Source organism: Meles meles, chromosome 8, assembly GCF_922984935.1.
Source record: "Meles meles chromosome 8, mMelMel3.1 paternal haplotype, whole genome shotgun sequence".
NCBI classification, from domain to species: Eukaryota; Metazoa; Chordata; class Mammalia; order Carnivora; family Mustelidae; genus Meles; species Meles meles.
In genome coordinates this window covers 12,272,846-12,297,668 of record NC_060073.1, presented here as the reverse complement: position 1 = coordinate 12,297,668, position 24,823 = coordinate 12,272,846, and the positions used below count along the sequence as shown (strand labels likewise).

At 39.7% G+C, this 24,823-nt stretch overlaps 1 protein-coding gene across 1 annotated transcript; it reads right to left on the bottom strand.

Moving 5' to 3' along the window:
• Window positions 1-553: 553 nt before the first annotated feature.
• Window positions 554-24,512, bottom strand: LOC123950023 (glycine N-acyltransferase-like). Its single transcript, XM_046017855.1, has 6 exons — window positions 24,349-24,512; window positions 15,960-16,055; window positions 11,682-11,789; window positions 3,275-3,401; window positions 1,770-1,941; window positions 554-1,164 (listed from the first exon to the last, which is right to left on the bottom strand). Exons 2-6 carry the CDS (start codon window positions 16,035-16,037, stop codon window positions 762-764), a joined length of 888 nt encoding a protein of 295 aa, XP_045873811.1. The 5' UTR covers window positions 16,038-16,055; window positions 24,349-24,512; the 3' UTR covers window positions 554-761.
• Window positions 24,513-24,823: the final 311 nt, after the last annotated feature.

Here is a 24,823-nt window from a genome sequence, read left to right as displayed (position 1 = left end):
AGCAGAGAGCCCTATGCGGGGCTTGATCCCAGGACCCTGATCATGACCTGAGCGGAAGGCAGAGGCTTTAACCCACTGAGCCACCCAGGCGCCCCCATACGTCTCTTTCTTATTAACTCTCCCTGCTATTTCATGTGTACTATGTTTAACCTGACATCTCGCATATATTTGTATATATTTAATGTAACCTAACATCTCGTATTTATTTGTATATATTTAATGTACTTCCAAAGTAGCAATCAGAGGAAAAGATAATCTCTGCAAACCTAATGAGGAGAACACATTTGCTGATCACTAAGGAAGCAGCCATAGGAAGAAACAGGAATAATTCATAATGCCAGGAAAACATTATCCCTCCCTGGAAAATTTGTCAAGGCTCTACTAATCCATGTCGTAGGAAGTCCAGGAGAAGCGATCTGGGGCACCATGCAGCTCATGAAGCAGTGTCACCGAGATCCTGAAAGTGTGGGGGGCTCACTTATGTGGGGGCCACAGCAGGAATACCTGGGCCTGCTTCATACAGACAAATCTACAGAAGCCCATCTGCGATGTGTGTGCAGGAATGAGGGTGGCCTTGCTGACCAATCGTGCTGCTTCCCCCCAGCCCAAATAGTGCCATTTCTTTAGCAGCGGCAGAAGACGCTGTTACGTCTTACGTCTGTACGCTGGTTACGTCTTACGTCTGTTACGTAACAGCGTCTTCTCTCCCTCTGCCTCCCAGGCCCAGGCCCGTCCCACACGGTCTTCTGTGCAGGGCTGCCTCAGAGAGGCACGCAGTGCCACTGGTTCCAGTCACAGGGCAGGCGGATGTAGTGCAGATTGTTACATATCTGCTGCATAATTCTGTTTTTCTTGTCTGTGTGTGAATACAGGGGGAAGCCGAGTTTGTGTAGAGCCTGGGTCTGGGAATAGAGGACGTGAGAGATAAGGCCCTGCTTCCGGTACTCAGGCACAGTCCCCGCCATCCGCATCTCGCCTGTCTGGTCCATCAGGTCCCAGGACACAGGGGTCCCCTCGGGCCCCAGCAGGCAGAAGGTGGGGAAGGTCCGGATGCAGCGCTCGATGAACCTCTGGCTCCTCTCATTGCCACCGAAATGCCAGAATTTATTCACCAAGGGAGCGTGGGTAACGTCCAGGGAGGAGAGTTGAAACATCTCTTGGTTGCTGTGGAGGCCCAGGAGAAAAGTCCATGAGTGTGGAGATCTGTGTTTGTTCTCTACCTTTATTGCCTCAAGAGACAGAGGGGGCAGGGGCAATAGCGGATGCAAAGTCCCGGAGAACAGGTGAGCTTGCAGTCACAGAATGACAGAAAAAGGCCACTGTTGTTGGAGCGAGTGTGCAGGAAGGACAGGATAGGTCGAAGAATTGGGCAGAAGTTGGATATACTCTAGATAAAAGAGGAAATGGAGTGTTTTAAGCAGAGGAGGAATGGGCTGAATTACATTCTTAAAAAAAAAATTATTTATTTGACACACAGAGAGAGAGAGCGAGAGAAAGGGAACACAAACAAGCAGGGGAAGCTGGAGAGGGAGAAGAAGGCTTCCCACCAAGCAAGGAACCCCACGCAGGGCTTGATCCCAAGACCCTGGGATCATGACCTGAGCCATCCAGGCGCCCCTGAATTACATAGTTTTTTAAAAAAGATTACTCTGGCTGCATTGATGAATATTGATTGCAGATGGGCCTGAGTAGAAGCAGGGAGAGCAAACGGGAGGCTAGGTCAGCAGTAGGAGTTGTGAGTAGTGTAGGCTGACTCGCATGAAACTCACGGGGTCTTGGGTTTGCCACCACCGGGGGATAACTGCTTTATGTCCAGCAGGGAAGGGACCAGTTTCTTCACCGCATTCGCCGTCATATAGAGAAAGCACTGTGTCTGCTTGACTTGGATGGATTTACTGGTTGCAACATTCTGTATCACCTCATTCAGACTGGGCTGGGAACCTAGATGGGATTATAAGGAGAGACAGTGATTTGAGCACATCCTGTGGAGAAGCGTCCCAGGGGAGTAGGAAGTGTCTGGGATTTACAGAGAACCTAGGCTCAGTGCTACTGCCTGACCAGAGTCTCATCATCACGATTTGTACAATTTCCTCCATTTTACGTGAGTAAAAATGAGCCCAGAAATTCATTAAGCCTTTAATGGCAAAGCAAGACTGGAACCAAGTTTTCTGGACTTCATAATCATGTATTTTTGAAATGAAAGGAGAGGAAGGCTTTAGAAAAATAGTAGCCAATATCCATTGTGCACTTACTATGTTCTCAGTATGGTAGACTTTTGCAATAATGGCCTACATTCACCCACATCTCCTTGTATCCATTCCCTGGACTATCCTCTTCTGCACTGCATCTGACCTTGGCCAGTGGGGGAAAGTAAATTTGATGTGGAGAAAAACAAAAGTGCTTGATCACTGAGGCTAGCCCTCTCCTTGTGATCTCAATCACTTTGAAGCCAGTACCATATGAATAGGCCTAGGGCTAGCCTGCCGAGGTCACGTGCTCCTAACAAATTGTTGCCATAGCAGCCAACACTGGCAGCCAGAACCATCATTCAGACATGTGACTGAGGCCAGGCGCATCAGTTGGCCCGTAACCCAACCACCAACTGACTGCAACTGCCTGACTAAACCCAAGTGAGATCATCAGGACTGTCTTGCGGAGCCTAGCCCAAACAGTTGATTCACAGAATTATGAGGTTTGCTACACAGCAAAAGTTAACAGATCCATCCAGGTATCGTAGTAAGAAATTCCTATTCAAGATTTCATTTAATCTTCTCAATGCCTCAGTGTTCTAGAAACTATTCCTAGCCTCATTTTTGTATATGAAAGTCATGTGTCAGGTGTCAGAGAGGTTAAGTCATGTGACTAGAATCACATAGCAAGTAACAAGCAGATGCCATTCCAAGGAGTCTGACTCTGGGGGCATGTCCACAACCATGACCATTGTCCTTCATGGTCTGGGAGGTGCTTTATGGCACAAGCTGTCACACTTAATCCAGGAATGGAAAGCCCTAAGGGAAGCTCTGCTTTGGACCCAATCACTTGAGGGATCCTGGATATGCCTGCAAAATATGCCATAAATCCTTGGCTATCAAGAAATTATATTATGGTTCCCTATAAAACCCATTCTTTGCAAGAGTATTTTTTTCTCCCTTTACGAGTGAGTTAAAAATTTGGCAGCAGGCTGAGGGTCTGGAGCTTGGAGGACGGGAGATATGACTCAGGGAAAATTGTTTAGGACAAAGAAGTGAGGCTACACACATCCCATTTCTCTTACTTTGGATCTGCAAATGCTGTTTCCAGTTGATGACTTCTGGTGAGCCAAGAAATTCCTCACAATTCTTGAGGTCCTTGGAATAGATTTGGTAAGTATTGGTGTAGTGATCAAAATCATCCAGCATCTCCTATTGTCATTGGGAAAAGCGAAATGAAACAAATTCTTTATATTTCATGATTGCAATACATTTTTCTAAATTCCACTTTACTGTGAGTTTTGAAAATTGAAGTAAGTTGACACACAATGTTATGTTAGTTTCAGGTAGCCAACATAATTATCCAACAAGACTATACTTGATGCTGTGCTTAGCACGAGTACAGCTACTACCTCTCACATACAATGCTATTACACCACCACTGACTGTATTTCCTATGCTGTTCCTTTTATCCCCATGACTTATTCATACCATAACAGGAAGCCTGTACCTCCCACTCCCCTTCACCCATTTTGCCCATCCCTCCACCCTCTTCCCTTTTGAGGACCATCAGTTTGTTTTCTGTATTTATGGATTTGTTTCTGATTTTTGTTTCTTTGCTTATTTGTTTTTCAGATTCCACATATGAGGGAAATTATATGGTATTTGTCTTTCTCTGTCTGACATTTCACGTAGCATTATACCCTCTAGGTCCATCCATGTTGTCACAATGGGCAAGATCTTACTCTTTTTATGGCTGAGTAATACTCCACAAACACTACATCTTTTCTTATCCATTCTTCTATTGATGGACACTTGGGTTGCTTCCATATCTTGGCTATTATAAACAATGCTGCTATAAATATGGTGCATAGATCTCTTCAAATTTGTGTTTTCATTTTCTTTGGGTAAATACCCAGTAGTGCAATTATTAGATTATATGGTATTTCTATTTTCAGTTTTTCTGAGGAAGGTCCTTACTGTTTTCCATAGTGGCTATACCAATTTACATTCCCACCAACAGTGCATGAGGTTCCTTTTTTCCCACATCCACACAATGCTTGTTCTTTCTCATCTTTTTGATGGGAGCCATTCTGATAGCTGTTAAGGTTATATCTCATTGTGGTTTTGAATTGTGTTTCCCTAATAATGAATGATATAGAACATTTTTTCATGTGCCCGTAGGTCATGTGTATGTCTTCTTTGGAGAAGTATCTAATTCAGGTCCTCTGCCCATTTTTAAATTAGATTATTTGTTTTTTGATGTTGAGTTGTGTAAGTCTTTATGGATTTTGGATATTAAGCTGTTATGGTGAAAAAAAGAACTTTTCCTCTAAGGTTAGGAAGAAGACAAGGATGTCCACTCTTGCCACTTTTTTCCCCTAAAGATTTATCTATTTATTTCAGAGATAGAGAGTACATGCGTGGGAAAGGCAGAAGGAGAGGAAAAGAGAACCACAAGCAGACTCCACAGTGAGTGCTGAGCCAGAGGCAGGGCTGGATACCATGGGGTCACAACCTGAGCCGAAACCAAGAGTCTGACATGTAACCGACTGCACCAACCAGGTGCCCCCACTCTTGCCACTTTTATTCAACACAGTCCTAGAAGTCCCAACCACAGCAGTGCAACAGGAAAAAGAAATAAAATTCATCCAAATTGTTAAAGAAATTAAACTGTCACTATTTGAAGATGACATGATACTATACATAGGAAACCCTAAGACAAAACCAAAACACAGAAATTGGTTGTTTCTATACAATTAAAATGAAGTGACAGAAAAATTAAGAACACAATTCCATTTACAATTGCATCAGCAAAAATAAAATACATAGGAATGAATTTAACCTATGAACTGAAAGACCTGTACTCTGAAAACTATAAAACACCGAGGAAAGAAATTGAAGATGACATAAACAAAGAGAAGGATATTCCATGCTCATGGACTGGAAGAATTAACATTGTCAAAATGTCCATACTACCCAAAGTACAGATTCAGTGCAAACGCTATCAAAATACCAACAGCATTTCCACAGACCTAGAACAAATAATGCTAAAATTTGTATGGAACCACAAAGACCCTGGATGGCAAAAACAATCTTGAGGAAGAAAAAAAAAAAAAAGGAGATATCACAATTCCAGAATTTAAGATATATTACAAAGCTGTAGTAATCAAAACAGCATGATATCAGCACAAAAATAAATACACAGATCAATGAAATGGAATAGAGAGCCAGAAATAAACTCCTGTTTATACAGTCCATTAATCTGTGACAGAGCAGGAAAGAATATCCAATGGAAAAAAGACAGTCTCTTCAATAAATGTTGTTAGGAAAACTGGACAGCTACATGCAAAAGAGTGAAACTGGACCACTTTCTTATACCATACGCAGAGTGCACTCAAAATGTGCTAAGGACCAAAATGTGAGATATACTGTGATATTTTTAAGTACTAAAATGTTGATATTTCTATTGGTGCATTGCAATTATTCCTAAATCATTTAAATAATGAGATAAGAGGAAAGAGTCAAGTATTCAATTTATGATAGAAAATTTATAACAATAGTACTCTCTACCCATATAGTGCATTAAAATTTCAAATCAAGCAAAGACAATTATTAGAAAGCATTCTCCTATATTTCTGCTACTCCCAATGGGAAGAAGAGGAAAACAAGTGATAAGGAAAAGCATCTGTGGCAAGAATAAATTTTACTATAGTTCAAATACTTGCAGAACACACCAATTATGAATGTGACAGTATTAAATTTGGTTATAGCAAATTCTGGATTAAAATCACCATCTGTACTTAATGAAGCCAAAGAAGATGAAAAATTTAAAATGCTTTCTTAAAACAATGCTAGAGCTAAATAAAGTGTAGCTCTAAAAAACAAATAAACCACTTCTTTAGGAAGATCATCTCAAATTATTGAATAACATGAGATTATTAATTTTTTAGATTTGCTTTTTATTATTTTTTAAATTATTATTAAAAATTTTTTTCACTTAAATTCAATTTGGTTTAACATGTAGTGTATTTTTAGCCTCAGGGGTAGAATTTAGTGATTCATCAGATACATATAACACCAAGTGCTCATTACCTCAAGTGCCCTCCTTAATGCCCGTCACCCAGTTACCCCACTCCTCATTCCCCTCCCCTCCAGCTACAATGTTTGTTCTCTGTTGTTAAAGAGTCTCTTATGGTTTGACCCTTCTCTGTTTTTATCCTTTTTTACCCTTTCCCTTACCCTATGATCATCTGTTTTATTTTTAAATTCCACATATCAGTGAAATCATATGGTATTTGTCTTTCTTTGACTTATTTCACTTAGCATAATATCCTCTAGTTCCATCCACATCATTGCAAGGGGAAGATTTCATTCTTTTTGATGGCTGAGTAATATTCCATTGTGTATATGTACCACATCTTCTTTATCCATTCATCTGTTGATGGACATCTGGGCTCTTTCCATATTCTGGCTATTGTAGACATTGCTGCTATAAACATTGGGGTGCAGGTGCCCCTTCGAATCACTGTTTGTATCCTTTGGATAAATACTTAATAGTGCAATTGCTGAGTCACAGGGTAACTCTATTTTTAACTTTTTGAAAAACCTCCACACTGTTTTCCAGAGTGGCTGCACAAGTTTGCTTTCCCACCAACAATGTAAGAGGGTTCCCCTTTGTCTTCATCCTCACCAACATTTGTTGTTTCCTGCATTGTTAATTTTAGCCATTATGACTGGTGTGAGGTGGTATCTCATTGTGCTTTTGATTTGTATTTCCCTGATACCAAGTAATGTGGAGCATTTTATCATGTGTCTGTTAGCCATTTGTATGTCTTCTGTGGAAAAAATGTCTGTGTCTTCCACCTATTTCTTTTCTTTTTTTTTTTTTTAAGATTGTATTTATTTATTTGACAGAGGGCAAGAGAGAGAGGGCACAAGCAGGGGAAGGGACAAAGGGAGAAGCAGGCTCTTTGATGAGTAGGGATTATGTCCATTTCTTTTTTTTTAAAGATTTTAAAAATTTATTTATTTGACAGATAGAGATAACAATTAGGCAGAGTGGCAGGCAGAGAGAGAGAGAGGAAACAGGCTCCCTGCTGAGCAGAGAGCCCAATGTGGGGCTTGGTCTCAGGACCCTGGGATCATGACCTGAACCGAAGGCAGAGGCTTTAACCCACTGAGCCACCCAAGCACCCCTCCATTTCTTGACTGTATTTTTTTTTGGGGGGGGGGTCTTGAGTTTGATAAGCTCTTTATAGATTTTGGATACTAACCCATTATGAGATAAGTCATTTGTGAATATCTTTTACCATTCTTTAGGTTGCCTTTTAGTTTTGTTTATTATTTCCTTTGCTTTGCAAAAGCTTTTTATCCTGATGAAGTCCCAATAGTTCATTTTTGCTTTTGTTTCCCTTGCCTTTGGTGATATGTCTAGCAAGAAGCTCTTGTAGCAGAGGTCAAAGAGATTGCAGCCTGTGTTCTCTTCTAGGATTCTGATGGATTCCTGTCTCACATTTAGGTCTTTCATCCATTTTAAGTTTATTTTTGTGTAAAGAAATTGGTCCAGTTTCATTCTTCTCCATGAGGCTGTCCAATTTTTCAATACTATTTTTTGAAGAAACTGTTTTTTTTTTTCCATTGAATATTCTTTCCTGCTTTGCTGAATTAGTCGATCATAGAATTGAGGGTCAATTTCTGGGCTCTCTGGTCTGTTCTACTGATCTATGTGTCTGTTTTTGTGCCTGTACCATTCTGTCTTGATGATTACATTGTATTATAGCTTGAAGTCCAGAATTGGGATGCCTCCAGTTTTCATTTTCTTTTTCAACATTCCTCTGGCTATTTGTGGTCTTTTCTGGTTCCATACCATTTTGGATTGTTTGTTCCAGGGTTCTTGTTTTTTTTTTAATACATTCTGATACCTGATGTCTTTGGATTGAAGCACTTAGTCCATTTACATTCAGAGTAATTATAGAAAGATATGAATTATTGCCATTGTATTATCTGTAAAGTCACTGTTTCTGTAGATTGTCTTTGTTCCTTTCTAGTCTTTATTACTTTTGGTCTCTCTTTGTGCTCAAAGTGTTCCCTTAAATATTCCTTGCAGGACTGGTTTAGTGTTCATGAATTCCTTAGTTTTTGTTTGTCTTGGAAACTCTATCTCTCCTTCTGTTCTGAGTGATGGCCTTGCTGGATAAAGTATTCGTGGCTGCATATTTTCCCATTTAGCATATATCATGCTGGTCCATATTGTATATGGACCATATATCATGTTGGTCCTTTCTGGCCTCCCAGGACCCTGTGGACAGGTCTGCTGCCAGCCTTATGTTTCTACCTTGTAGGTTAAGGACCTCTTGTCCCAAGCTACTTTCAGGATTTTCTCTTTATTTTTGTAATTTGCAAGTTTCACTATAATATGTTGAGGTGTTGACCTATTTTTGTTGATTTTGAGAGTTGTTCTCTGTGCCTCTTGGACTTAGATGCCTGTTTTCTTTCCCAAATTAGGAAAGTTCTCAGCTATAATTTGTTCAAATTAACCTTCTGCCCCTTTTCCTCACTCTTCTTTTTCTGGGACTCTTCTTCTATAGAAATTATTTTGTTCTGTGGAATTGTTGAGTTCCCTAAGTCTTCCTTCATGATCTAATAGTTTCCTTTCCCTCTTCTTTTCAGCTTCCTTATTTTCCCACATTTCATCTTCTATATCACCGATTCTTTCTTCTGCTTCATTCATACTCATTTTCATGGCCTCCTCTTTGGGCTGCATCTCAGTAATAGCAGTTTTAATTTTGGCCTGATTAGATTTTAGTTCTTTTATCTCTACATTAAGGGATTCTCTGGTGTCTTCTCTGCATTTTTCAAGGCCAGGTAGTGTCTTTATAATTGTTTTAAATTCTATTTCAAACATCTTATAGCCATATTGATTAAATACCTGGCTGTGAGTACTACCTCCTGTTCTTTCTTTTGGGGTGAATTTTTCTGTCTTTTCATTTTTGTCTGGAAAAGAAAAGAAGAAAGAAAAAACAACAACAATGAAAAGCCCCCTTAGATCCTGGGTGTGTTTTGGTCTGCTTGCTAAAAAAAAACTAGATACCAAGATAAGAAAGAAAGAAAGAGAAAGAAAAGGAAGAAAGGAGAGAGGGAGGGAGGAATAAAGAACATATACATAAAGACATATGTGTATATATAGAAAATACAATACAATGAAATATATAATGTACATATACATATAAACACTAAATATATGTATATATCTATATAATGCAATACAATGAAAGGGAAAAAAATAAAACAATAAAGATATAAAGTACATATAAAAATAAAAAAAGAATTGAAAAAATTTTTTAAAAAACTGAAAAAAAATACTAAAAGAATAAAAATACAAAAGTGCTATATACTGTTTTCCCTGACAGCTGAAGATATGCAGCCCTCTATGATCAGTTAACTTGGTGTAAGCGAGTTGTTTGTGCTGGTTTTCTGGAGGAGGCACCAGCTGAGCTGATTCTTAGGTGGATTTGTCCTAGTGGAAATGCATCTCCAGTGCGCAGAGAGGCAGGGCTCAGTGGAAGCAGCTCCAGACTCCACTAGGTGGCGCAGTTTTGCTCCCTGAAGGAGGGGTGATGAAAATGGCGGTGCCCAGCTCTCCAGCTGAAAAATTCTCAGCCCCAACTCTTCAGTGAGCCCTCAGAGAAAAGCCATCAATCACTTTCGTCTCCTTGGTTTTTGTCAGAACTCTGTGTTCACCCTTCATGTGTTCAAGCATTTTTATCTCAGGCACACGACTGAGTTTCAAACTCCAAAATTTTAGGGAGTCCTGTGGTGGGAACCTGTGCTGTTTCTCCCAGGGAGGGTCTCAGTATGCTTCTGCCTTTTGCTGGACCTGTTCCCAAGAAAGCTGTCACATGACCACACAGTCGTTTGCAGGTTTATAGCAACACAGCGCAGAAAGCCAGCGCCTACACTTTCTGTTCTCAGCTGTCTTCCCTGTTCCTACACCTGGAAGCTCTTCCTAGTACCAATTCTGCACTCAATTGCTTATAATACTTTGCAGTAGCCTCCTTAAGCAGGCTCCCTCCTTGCATCCGTATCACCCCAGATTCAAGTCTCTGTACATCTTACCTTCCAAAGGGCAGTTGCTTTTCTACTTGTAGACTTGCATTTGTTTTTTCAGAACTCTGATTGGTTTCTTGGGTGTTTAGAATAATTTGATAGCTATCCAGTTGTATTTGAGGGACAAGACAAGCTTAGGGTTCCTACTCCTCTATCATCTTAACTCCTTCCAATAACAGATGAGATTATTGGGAGGAAGGAGGCATAGGAAAATATTACCACAGCTCAGTGTAGAATTAGAAAGCTTCTTAAAAAATAACTGGAAAAGGTTGCCCCAAAACACACTGACAAGTCAGCAAGGATACCCACTAATAAAATTTTGTTCCTTAAGATCACATTTAACATTAGAGATCAAATAATTTAATTTTCCTTCAGTGTTTATTACTAATACAAATTTATTTATATATTATTTAATTTAGTGGTTTTCAAATAAATTTATTTCTATAAAAGATACAATGTTTATATTTTTATAAATTTTATAAATAAATTTATAAATTTTAAAATTTATTTAAAATTTATTATATTATATTATTAATTATATATTATTAATATATTAAATTTATAAAATTTTATAAATTTATTAACTTTTATAAATTTTATAAATAAATTTATAAATTTAAAATTTTACTGCATATTTAATAATAAGCTTAGGAGCTTTTGTCTGAAATGTATTAACTGTTTAGCTTCTCTAGTTTTTAAGTGTTTCCCCAAAATGTGAGCTCCTGGGTGGTACAGTTGTTTAAGTGTCCAACTCTTGGTTCTGGCTCAGGTCATGATCTCAGGGTTGTGAGATTTAGCCCTGCCACAGGCTCCTCACTCAGTGCAGAATCTACTTGAGATTCTCTCTTTCTCTCTCTGCTCCCCCACCCACTTATGCTCTCTCTCTCTTTAAATGTTTCCCTAAATGTGTATGGAAGTTATAGTTTTATAAATTTCCCTTTAATGATCATTCTAACTCATCATGCTACCTCACAACTTCCTATGTTGGCCCTTGGTGTTTTTTCTCTGGTTAGAATGGCCTCTTTTTCTTTTCAGCTTAACACTATCTATAAAATATGCCCCAAATCCAGTGTAGATGAAATCTCTCATCAGGAAGTCTCTCTGACCTTTTCCTGTAACCTCCATCTCCAACCTTCATAGTTGAATCAGCTTTCACCTAGGCTATTTCTGTGTTGTATATCTGTTCTTGCACACTTCACACCATGTTCTTTTATTTGCTTATGGATTTTTTCTTCCAGGCTGTGAGTTCCTTGAGGACAGGACTTGCTCATCATCACACAATACATTTCTTTATCTCCTGGGGCTGCCACACTTCCTGGTGCCTGGCAGGCTTACAGCAAAAATGAACACAGAGGCATATTCATACAACTTCTGGCAACTTACCTCCTCCTGAGGGCGGATAACCACTGTTGTAAAGTCAGGCCACTTGTCCACTAAGGCCTTCAGCTTGAATGGATTTCCCTGGTTCATGTGGAAGACAGTCCCATAAACCTGCAGCATCCCAAGTAAGGGAGAGAGAGTTGGCTTGTTAGGAAGAGATGGTAAAGTGTCTTGTTTGATCAGGACAAGAATTATTTCTATGAAATCATGGAATTTTGTGTTAGTGTAAGGCCAAATAGGACATCTAGGTCAAACCATCTCCAAGAAATATTTTTTTTTTTAACTTTTAATGAGGAGAGCTTTCTCTCCCCGTCCAATATGAATCATACATGCATATAGTAAAATGTTTGGACAGATAAAATTTGATGATTTTAAGACTACCATTCTTCATTTTAGGATTTAAAATGACTTTCTTCTTTCATACACATAGAGATACAACAATTTTGTAAAAATAAAATGATCTGATACATTGTGTTTTTCCCCCACTGAATGCATTGTGGGTATATTTCTATGTTCATAAACAGAAAAATTTTCAATTATTTTATAATGGCTGCATAGGATTCCATTGTAGGGATGTACCACAGTTTAATTTATTTGCCTATTGGTGGTAATTTTAGCCATTTCCAACTTTTCACTTTGACAAATAATTTTTCATACAACATGCTTGCACAGAAATCTTTGCATAGGCACCTATTTTCTTAGAATATCCAGAAGAGTAGTTGCTGGCTCAAAGATTATGTACATGTTTAATGCTCCTTAACATAAATGACCACATTATTTTTTTTTTAAAGATTTTTTATTTATTTATTTGACAGAGAGAGATCAGAGAGAGATCACAAGCAGACAGAGGCAGGCAGAGAGAGAGGGAAGCAGGCTCGCTGCTGAGCAGAGAGCCCGATGCGGGACTCAATCCCAGGACTCGAGATCATGACCTGAGCCGAAGGCAGCGGCTTAACCCACTGAGCCACCCAGGCGCCCCCACATTATTTTTTTAAAAGATATTATTTACTTATTTACTTGTCAGAGAGAGAGAGGGAGAACACAAGCAGGCAGAGCGGCAGGCAGAGGCAGAGAGAGAAACAGGCTCCCCGCTGAGCAAGGAGCATGAGTGGGACTCGATCCCAGGACCCTGGGATCATGACCTGAGCTGAAGGCAGCGGCTTAACCAACTGAGCCACCCAGGCATCCCAAATGACCACATTATTATCTGGAAAGATTAAATGAACTTCCACCAGCAAGCAGAGGCTACAGCAAAGTACTCAAGAGAATAGGTTGTGAGTCCCATGGTTTGGGGCCCAGTCTTGGATCCCCACCCTCATCCTGGACATTGTGTTTCTGTGGTTTGGGGATTGGGGAATGCTGCAGTGGATATCCGCGTGGGCCTCATGGTAAACGTAAACACGAAACCTCTTCAGATACCAGCATGGGAACATGCCAATGACCCAAGGCCAAAAAGATGGTATATACTTTAATAATTTCCACCATGGATAGATGATGACCAAGGACTATACCAATATCTTTCCCCCTGCTCTGTACCACATAAACTGTTGATGTTAAAGGAGTGGGGAAGAGAAGGGGGAAGAAAACTCAGTTGAGGGGGACATGGGTGGCTCAGTCAATTAAGCATCTGACTCTTGGTTTTGGTTCAGGCCATGATCTCAGGATTATGAGATCAAGCCTTGCATCAGGCTCTGCACTCAGTGGGGAGTCTTGTGCTCTCTCTCTCTCTCTCTCCCTGTGTTCCTGCCCCTGCTTGTGTATGTTCTCTCTCTCTCTAAAATAAATAAATCTTAAAAAAAAACTCAGAGTTGACTGAGTTTATCTAAATTTATTTTGTTTTCACCATAAGTGGAGTCTTGATACAGAAATTCAGTATAGTTGGGCAAATTATAGACATTACCTTTTTACACACTTGCATTTGGGGCCTGTAAAGTTGATTTGCACTACGATATTATCCATGATGGGATCTGAAAACATGTAGAACTGTCACTCTTTGTTATTCCCATGGCCTAATTATTTAAATTTTTCTTCTTTTTTTCCTGCTGAACTCGGATCATGCCAGGCAGCTACTCTAAGTTGACTCAACTGGAATTGACCCAAGTACTACAATGTATTTAACGTCTAACACTTACAGGAATGGCTGGACTTTTTCTCATCTGAGACTCAAGTAAGTTTTGAGTTTTAGGTTGTACATCCATTAAAAGTACCTGGCATAAAAATATTTTAGATTTCAGTTAGGGAGAAATGTGTATCTTTAATATGCACCAAAGGAGAATGAATTGAGGCACTAAGAGGGCCACCATATCCTACCACAGAGATGTTTCAAGAAAAGACACTTGGGATTCACCAAGAGTTTTCTCAAAATATTTGAGGTCCAACTAACAGAAGAGGTAAAGAGAAATTCAAATAACAAAATTCTACACTAAAGCATGAAGTAAACCTGTGACCTGAAAAATTTATAAAAGAGCTCCTTAGCATAAAAATATCTTAGGCAATTCTTCGTAGAATGTCTAGCTAATGTAACCTCCTCCCCCAAAATTGACTCTTTCTCTGCAAGGTTGCCTGAATTGAAAGGATCACCAAAGGAAAGGAATTAAATATTAGGTAATAGAGATTAATGTTAATGAGAATCTACCAAAATGTGTTACTTTAGTTATGGATCACAGTCGGCCCTTGAACAACATGGGGGTTAGGGGCACTGATTCCCTACACAATGGAAATCTGTATATAACTTTTGATTCTCCCCAAACTTATGAATTATGAACTATGAATAATTCACAATTGCCTAGAATTCCTACCAACAATATGAACAGTTGATTAGGACAACTTTGTATGTTATACATTATATTGTTAAAATAAAGTAAGGGAGAAAACGCTATTAATAAAATTATAAGGAAAATATATTTATGTACTGTATTTACAGTAATATATTACAGAAAATATATTCAGTACTGTATTTACCGAAAAAAATCCACACATAAGTGAACTCACATAGTTCAAACCCATCTTGTTCAAGGGTCAGCTGTGACTCAAAGTCATTTTTTTTCATAGTAATTAAAGAATATTGCAACTTGTTTCATCTGTCTGTGTCTAATAACTAAAAATTAAGCCATGTGATCTCCAAATAAAATAGTGCTAATATTTTTCTCCTTTATACTGAAAGAAGGGGTTAGTAACAGAGCTGTGAGGGAGTGAGGGAGCAAATACATTTATCTTATCTAAAATGTATGCATCTTATAGGGGTGTCTTATAAAACAGTAAAAATCTAATTTCTTTAAAAAAAAATTTTATTTATTTATTTGACAGAGACAGAGAGCGCAAGTAGGTAGAGAGGCAGGCTCCCTGCCGAGCAGAGAGCCCAATGTGGGGCTCGATCCCAGGACCCTGAGATCATGAACTGAGCCAAAGGCAGAGGCTCAACCCACTGAACCACCCAGGTGCCCCTAATAATCTAATTTCTATGTCTACAGAAATTTCAGGGAAGAACAGTTGTCCTCTAAACACACATACACATACATGAAGACACACAGTTGTTATTTTGTTTCTGCTGGAGTACACCCTGTCACTTTGGTGCTAAAGAAAAAAACAAGCAAGTACTCAAGAATGGCATTAAGAATACCCAAGAATGGCATTAAGAGTCGTGCTTGCCCGTTCTGGATGTAGGTATTTATGTGTGCGTCCAATTTAATCCTGAGATTTTTGATCAGATGTACTAGATTAAGGGAGATACTGAGAGTCAGTCATGAAATAGCCTGATGTGCAGTCAGTTCGGAGAAATTGGGAAATTTAAATTAAAATGGGAATTGGCTTCTTAGGAAGTCAGTTAGAGAGGACATGATGGTTAACCTGTCACCTGGGAAGTGTTCTTTTAGGGAGAATAAATTAAACATTAACATGCAGTCTCCGTGAACTTTGGAGGAAAAATCTGGACAAAATTCCAATGTTATTACAGAATGTTCTTTTGGAAAGTAGTAAGGGAACACTTCCATAATCACAGAATATAAAGCAAAAGGCAGTCAGGTTCCAACATACCCATGTTCATAACATAGCATTGAAGTTACTATTTATGTGATATTAGGTAAATCACCAAGCTGAGCTCCGTCTCCTCATCAGTGACACAGACATCATAGCACATATCTTGTACAGAGGTAATGCCACTCAGTGAGAGAAAACACCACTAGCACTTGTCATAGACCAAATGCTCAATAAATGTTAATCTCTTTTCTTGTTTCACGGGAAATTTCTATTCCTTTCTCCCCACCCAGAAATTTCTACAGTCACCTTTAAAGATTCAGGAAGGCTCTTCCTCAGGGATTTCTCCAGTGTCTGCAGCATCTGGGCACCTTGCAATAGGAACATTGTGGAAGATACTGTAGCCTGGAGGAAGAACCAAGAAACAGCCAGGAATGAGAAGAAGCTGGAGGCGATTCAGAAAAATGAGTAGTTAAATTCTTTTCCAATGATCAGGTCCCCCTTCCATGTCTCTTCATCCGTGTGAGCGTCCCTAAAGTCTTCACCAACTCCAGGGAAGGCTGAGCATGGTAGAAAGCACAGGAGGCTCTTTCTACATGTTTTTAGTTCACTTTCTTACCCTTCAGTGTATTCCAGCCATCGGTTTGACTTTAGATTGACAAGCACATTTTCTTTTGAAATTCATTTGCCATTAGTGATTCTTCTGACTCCACCAGTGAAGAGCTATGTAACAGTGGGGAAGGAAGTTACTCTTTGTGGGCCTTGGTTTCCTCTGTTAACCTCACAAATAAAACTGTCAGTCATTTTACCATCAAAAATGGCTGACTTGGGACTAGCAAAGAATTGCCGTTCTGGATAAGGAAGCTGTAGAAAATGGTAGGCAAATCTGGAGAACAAAAGAGAGGAACACTTTTATATAAGTCAGAGAGAAGCTGGGAAGGCTGTTCTAAGCAAAAGGTCTATTGGAGGAAAGAAAAGGTTCCAAGTATAGAGGCTTTTTACTGGCTGAGTGGTGGCCATTGCTCACGGGGAGTAAGATGGTGCTTATTTTCTGTTGGGTCGGCTGTGAATGCAAGGGGGAGTGGTATGGCCGGGGCTCCCTCTGCTGGCTTCCTGAGTCCATTCAAAAGAATTCCTTTTCCCCTTTAATTTCTTTTTGTTGTCTGATTGCTGAGGCTAGGACTTCTAGTACTATGTTGAATAGCAGTGGTGATAATGGACATCCCTGCCGTGTTCCTGACCTTAGCGGAAAAGCTTTCAGTTTTTCTCCATTGAGAATGATATTTGCGGTGGATTTTTCATAGATGGCTTTGATAATATTGAGGTATGTGCCTTCCACCCCTACACTTCGAAGAGTTTTGATCAGGAAGGGATGCTGTACTTTGTCAAATGCTTTTTCAGCATCTGTGGAGAGTACCATATGGTTCTTGTTCACGTTTTGCATGGCGCACTGGGTGTTGTGCAAAAACAATACTGTTATGCTGAAAAAAATAAATTAAAAAAAAAGAATGCATTTGAGAAACAATAGCTATTTTGCTAAAAACTATTCATTCAAAAAATATTTATTGAGCATCTACTATGTACCAGTACATAGCATACAAAACTGTGTCACAATTTTGGGTGACACAGGGGTTTATAAAAAATAGATAAACAAAAATAGACTTATCTACCAAAAAAAGTTTTTAATGATACTTTTAATCTAACATGTAAATTCTAAAATAAAATGATACATCTCTCTATCAAAAAAAAAAAAAAGAATTCCTTTTGTTGATTTTTCACAACCTCAAAAGAAGATGGGATAGTAGTACTATCTACTTGCTAGAATTTTTGTGGGGACTAAATGAGTTAATACATTAAATGAGTCAATAAGGGCTTTGAAGACTATCTGTCATATAGTCAGCGCTGAACATGTTATTTTTTTACAACTATCCCTGCTCCTTCTCCCTCTCTTCTTCCTTCCCACCCTTTTCTGTCCTCTCCTCTTCCTCTTCCTCCTCCCCACCTGAGTTAAAGTGCTACGTATCGCAGGATATTTTGCTGCAGTCTTTTCAGTGTGGGCATTAGGACATGGTCTAAAATATAAACAAACCTATTAAAAAAATTCCAGGCTATATTCCAAACTGGTATTTACCACTGCCCCCCCCACCACCTTTTTAAAAGCCTTATGCCATCTCAAAGCCTCGTTCTTACCCCTATGGTGCATATTGTACAGATTACTAGGTAGAATAAATATAGCATTTTTTCATATTTGATTCACTGCCTGAAGTTGGGATTACCAAAACATTCTATAAAATCCCAACCACATGGAAAAGAAGAAAAGAGCCTGTGTCACAGCACTGTACTTTAGAACTATGATCTTTGGAGGAGTACAATGTCCCTTCTAAGTGAAGGCACCAAAGAAGTGATCTAAGAAGATGTTGCATTAAAACTGACTATGAATGAGATGCCACGCTCAGGTCAGAACTGTGTCACTTTGTGACTCGAACAGCAGGGAGGAGGCTTCTGCTTCTGGCCAAGCTAAGGTAATAGGATCTGGACTCACCTTCTCACCAGGGAAAAAAAATGACAGTACTAAACAGTAAATGAGGGGTGCCTGGCTGCCTCAGGCGGTTAAGCATCTGTCTTCAGGTCAGCTCATGATGCCAGGTCCTGCTCAGTGGAGAACCTGCTTCTCCCTCTCCCTCTGCTGCTCACTCTGCTTGTGCACCCTCTGTCTCTCTCTCTCTTTCTGCCAAATAAAAAAATTTTTTAAACGAGATCAAATACTTAGAAAAAAAAGCCAACCAAAAAACTAAACAGCAAATGAAACAATACTGCGCAGCACAGAACTGCCAACCCTAGAAAAGGAAAAGAGAAAAGGTGAGCTTCATGACTGCATCTGCTTGCTTGAAGGCTCCAGCTCCAGGAAATGGAACCAGACCAAACCACAGCAGTCTCACTGACTTGAGCATACAAAGAGAGAGGCCAGCATAGAGCTCCAGAAAGAGAGAAAGCAGGGGATGGGAGAGAGAATGAGAAAGACAGAAAATGAGAGAGGGAGAATGAGAGAGCATTCTGGAGATCTTTGGGAAAGAGCAGTCTCCTACAGTCTTCGGCTCATCGCTGAACTTTGTAAGGGGAGACTACCTTGGCCTTTATCCTAGGAAAAGAACCACTGGAAAAGATCAAGTGGAAAAATTCTGATAGCTCACACAAGTCTGGGAAGAGTTTGTATTCTGACAGGCTGAAGTGGAAAGACCTCGTAACATAAGAGCATCAGGTGAGATGCTCAGCAGAGGATTGAATTCAGACTTGTCTGTTCTAAATCCACCCCACACCGGTTAAAAGCAAGTCTTGAAATGATCATCTCATTCTGATAGCTTAACTATGCACCAAAACAAACTACAACACTATAAGTCTATCAACTCATAGTTATGATTCACATTGTCTAGCATCCAATAAAAAATGCTAGGGATAGAAAGAATCAGGAAAACGTGATCCATAAGCGGGAGAAAAAAAAATCAGTAAAAACGGACCCAGAGGAGACATTGCCAGGCCTATGGTCAAAATTGTTGTTGTTGTTTTGTTTTGTTTTGTTTTTGTTACAACAGTGCCTCTTCCCTGTTGTAAGAGTCTCTCCCACTCTTTGCAATACTTGCAGATAAGGTTTCTCCATGCCTAAAGAAATAAAAATGGGTAGATGAAGTGCTTTTGGAACTAGCAAACAAGGACATTAAATAGCTATAATAATATTACTCCTCATGTTTAAGAACATAAAGGACCACATGATCATGAGAAGAAAAATGGAAGACATAAAAAATATGCATATGGAACTTATATAAATGAAAACATATAGCATCTGAAATGAAAGATACACTGGCTGTTTTTAGCAGTAGATTAGATGTTGCAAAAGAAAAGATCAATGAAATTGAAGATGCAGCAGTTGAAACTATCCATAATGATACATGAAAGGGAAAAAGGATCAGAAGGCTTACTATTCCTAGTATGTCACCATTTCTCCCCCCAAATTGATCTATAGTTTCAAATTAGCCACAAAACATCCCAAGTCTTATTTGTAGAAAGTCACAGATTCTAAAATTTACATGATTTAGGGGCTTACTAGAAAGCCACTGTAATCATCATAGAGGAGTCTTGGCATAAAGAAAAATAAACCAATGAAATGTAATAGCCCAGAAATAGATAGCCATTTGTGGTCATTTGATTTGCTACTAGGATGTCTAGGGGCGCCTGGGTGGCTCAGTTGGTTAAGCGACTACCTTCAGCTCAGGTCATGATCCTGGAGTCCTGGGATTGAGTCCTGCATCAGGCTCCTTGCTTGGCAGGGAGTTTGCTTCCCCTCGAACCCTCCCACTTCTCATGCTTTCTTTCTCTCTCTCTCTCTCTCAAACAAACAAATAAAATCTTAGAAAAAAAGGATGTCTAGACAAATGGAGATAGGATAGTCTTTTCAACAAATGGTGCTGATTTTTTATTTTTAAAAAAATCAAGATGACTTATTGATAGAGTCAGTGGTTGTAAATTTCTAAATGTAAATGTTAGAAGAAAGTCATTGTCTGTACTTATTTGTCCCTCTGCTACTTTCTGCACGACAGGTCATTTATCTAAAATAGTTCCACATTCCACTTTGTAATTAGAGTTTTATGAATTTGGGAAAGAATTTTTTTAAAAAGCAGACCTTAAAACATAACATTTTTACAGAACAACAACATCAGGCAAGATCATTCTGTGGCCATGATGGAAGGAAACAAATAAGAGACTGTGTCACAGTCATGTTTGAGCATGGACAAAACAAGAAGGCTGTCTTCTCTGCAAAAATGGTCAAATACTCCTCTCCCCAGGTAACAAGTGGCTGCCACTTCTTTATCCCTGTGCTTTCTTCCTGCTTCAAGGACAAGAGTCTTCAATAGAATTGCAATGCTTTCTGACAGTATCCAAGCAGAGCAAACACATGCTTCCTCGAACCCTTCCCCAAATCACCTGGCAAGTCCCTCCTGACACTGTTACTGAGATGTGCCACATTTCCTTAAGGTGTGCTTTCTCTCTTGTTGCAACAGACAATAAATCTGACTCAGCTGGCTTCTAGGTGTGTTCCACATGGTCTTTGGCTAGAAGTTATTGACACTTAAATATTTAGCTCTGAGGCATTTTTTCCTGCTGGATTGTTCTCTGTTCACTTTGACTTCCCAGGACTCTGATACTTCTTTTCAGCTTAGGTCCTCAAGAATGTGGATTCTTCAGAGTGGTCATGAAAGATTTGGACTTGCAGAAATGAGCCAGTATTAGTTTGTTTCTATGGAAAAACATCTAGGTCACCAAGGTTTCACTATTTGTTTGGATCCTGCTGCTTTAACATGTTGGGCAATGTGCAGAATGGTGGCATGTTCCTGGTTTTTCTGTGTGTGTGTCCTGTGTCTCTCTCCCAAATCACTGTCAGTTGTTTGAAGAAAACAAAATGATGAAACAGTATTATGTGAAAAAACCAAAAAACAAAAACCAACCAAACAACCAACCCTATGTACATACCTTAATTAAAATACTTTGTTTAGGGGCACCTGGGTGGTTCATTGGTTGAGCAACTGCCTTTGGCTCAGATCATGATCCTGGAGTCCCGGGATTGAGTCCTGCATCGGGCTCCCAGTTCTATGGGGGAGTCTGCTTCTCCCTCTGGCCTTCTGCCCTCTCATGCTCTCTCTCTCAAATAAATAAATAAAATCTTTTAAAAAAATACTTTGCTTTAAAAAAAATGCTAACCATCTTCTGAGCTTTCAGTGAGTGGTGATCTTTTTTGCTGGTGGAAGGTCTTGCCTCAATGCTGATGTCTGCTGACTGATCAGGGTCCTGGCTGCTGAAGGTTGAGATGGCTGTGACAATTTCTTAAAATAAGACAACAGTAAAGTTTGACACATTGACTGGCTCTTTCTTTCACAATTTCTCTGTAGCATGTAATGCTGTTTGATGACATTTTACCCGCAGTAGAACTTCTTTCAGAATTGGAGTCAATCCTCACAAACCCTGCCTCTTTACTCCAGCAGTGAAGTTTACATAATATTCTAAATTCTTTGTTGGCATTCCAACCATCTTCACAGCATCTTCACCAGGAGTAAATTTCATCTAAAGACACCACATTCTTTGCTCATCTGTAAGAAGCAACTCCTCATACACTGAAGTATCATGAGATGGCAGCAAAATCAGTCAGCTCTTCAGGCTTACTTCAGATTGTAGTTCTCTTGCTATTTCCAGCACATCTGCAGTTCCTGAAGTTCCTGCCTCTACTGAAGTCTGGAACCCCTTGGAGTCCTCCATGAGGGTTGGAATCAACTTCTTCTAAACCATTAATGTTGATATTTTTATCTCTTCCCATGAACCATGCATGTCCTTGATGGTGTCCAGAATGGTGAGTCCTTTCCAGAAGTTTCTCTATTTACTTTGCTCAGATCCATCAGAGGGATCTCCATTTGTGGACGCTATCACCTTACGAATTTTATTTCTTAAAGAATAAGAATGAGACTTAAAAGTCAGACTTAGTCCCTGCCTGACTCATGGGCTGCAGAATGGATGTTGTGTTTGCAGGCATGAAAACAACATTAATCTTGTCCATCTCCATCAGAGCTCTTGGCGGACTAGGGAAACTGTCAATGAGAAGTAGTATTTTGAAAGGAATCTTCTTTTCAGAGCAGTAGGTCTCAACAGTGACTGAGCTGTGCTATCATTCAGGCTGTGACGTTCCATTTACTGAGCACAGGAAGAGTAGATTTACTGTAATTTTTTTTTTGAGATTTTATATATTTATTTGTCAGAGAGCAAGGAAGAGCACAATCTTGGAGACCCTTGGAGAGGGTCTGAGGGCAGAGAGAGAAGCAGTCTCCCCACTAAGCAAGGAGCCTGATGCGGGATTTGATCCAAGGACCCTGGGATCATGACCTGAGCTGAAGGCAGATGCTTAACAGACTGACCACCGGAGATTTTATTTATTTATTTGTCAGAGAGAGAGAGAAACAGTGTGAGAGCACAAGCAGGGGGAGCTTCGGGCAAAGGGAGAAGCAGGCTTCCCACTGAGCAAGGAGCCTGATATGGGACTCAATCCCAGGACCCTGGGATCATGACCTGAGCTGAAGGCAGATGCTTAATGACTGAGCCACCCAGGTATCCCAATTTACCATACTTCTTAAGGGCCCTAGGATTTTCAGAATGTAAATGAACACTGGTCTTAACTTAAAGTCAGCAGCTGCATGAAAGTCCTAAATGGCATCTTCTTTCAATAGAAGGCTGTTTCATCTACATTGAAAATCTGTTATTGAGTGAGGCCACGGTCATTAATATCATAGCTAGATGTTGTGGATAACTTGCTGCTGCCTCTCTCAGTAGTTGCCCCTTCACCTTGCAGTTTGATTATGGAGACATTTTCTTTTCTCAAACCTCATTAACCAGCCTCTACTAGCTTCAGACTTTTCTTCTGAAGCTTCTTCACCTCTCTCAGCCTTCACAAAACTGAAGAGAGACCTTGCTATGAGTTGGATTTTGGTTTAAGGGAATGTTGTGACTGGTTTGATCTATCCAGCCAACTAAAGTATTCTATATCAGCAATGAGCTTGTTTTGCTTGCTTATTATTCATGTGTTCACTGAGTAGCACTTTTAATTTTCATCACGTTTTCCTTTGCATTCACAGCTTGGCTAACTCCTTGTTGTAAGAGGCCTAGCTTTCTGCCTGTCTTGGTTTTTGACTTGCCTTCCTCATGAAGCTTAATCATTTCTAGCTTTTGATTCACAGTGGGAGACATATGACTCTTCCTTTCACCTGAACACTTAGAGGTCATTGCATGGTTAACTCTCCTAATTTCAATATTGTTAGAACACTTAGAAGTCATTGTATGGTTAACTCTCCTAATTTCAATATTGTTATGTCTCTGGGCATGGGGAGGCCCAAGGAGAAAGAAAGGGACATCAGAAGGGCAGTCAGAACACACACACCAGTTAGTGATGAACTTCAACATCTTATATGTGCACAATTCACGGCATCCCAAAAGAATTATAAATGTAACACCAAAGATCACTGATCACAGAGCACCATAACAAATATAATAATAATGAAAAAGCTTGAAATACTGTAAGAATTACCAAAATGTGACACAGAGACACAAAGGAAGCAAATACTGTTGGAAAATGGTGCCCATATACTTGCTTGATGTGGGCCACCACATACCTTCAATTTGAAAAAACATAATATCTGCAAAGTACAGCAGAGAAACTCAATCAGACAAGGCATGCTTGTATCTATCTACTTGTGTCTTTTCTGACTTTGAGTACAGCAAACTTCTTGTGAGTCAAATGCGGGGCGGGGGGGGGGGGAAGAAAACTACCTCCCTTGTGATATAACCAGAAGGATTAAATATGATAATATATGCAGTCACCACACATTAAGGGCTCCACTCACCCCTTCATCCAGCAACTGTCCAATCTCTCCCCATTCATTTATTAGTGCAGATCAGAGACCTGCAAGAATTTTTCATATTACCTAACAAGTTATCCTTCACAAACTAAGTGCCAGATACATGTTTCTTAAGTTATTCCTTTCCTTAGGTATATTTGCCATCATATTCTGACCACATTTTGATTTGTCTCACTTAAGTGGAAATGAGGTCATAAAGCAATCATTATTTAAATTTTCTTTTTTTTTTTTTTTTTAGTTTGAGTCCCTACCTGGAAAGCTGTCTCCACACCAATCCTTGCAGTGTCCCCAGAAACAGATGAAGAAGAGCAGACACCTAGGTGATGAAACTTCCCTCTGGTGCTGTCAGTCTGGCTGGGTCTTGCAGATTGTGTTTAGGTTTGTCTGCCCTAGAAATTACTGAGCAGAGGCTCGTGTAGTGGACCTTGCACATGAGCAAAAAAATTTGGGTGTCAGCTCTTTTGAAATCCAGCCCTTCTTCTCTGGCACGCTTGTTGAGGAACCTAGCTCTGGAGGGGGGAGAGGTTGGCATGTGCCAACTGAGCTTCTTTTTTCCAAAACACCAGGTTGCTCTTTGCCCCCATGATTCTGCAATCCTAAAGCTGTGTGATACCAAAAGACCTGTACCTAGAAGGAGGGACATGTTGCATAAGCCACACCTTTTACCTCTCCTTCCCATTCCCAAGTACCTGCAATGAGAGCAGGATGATAAGAAAGATAGGGATG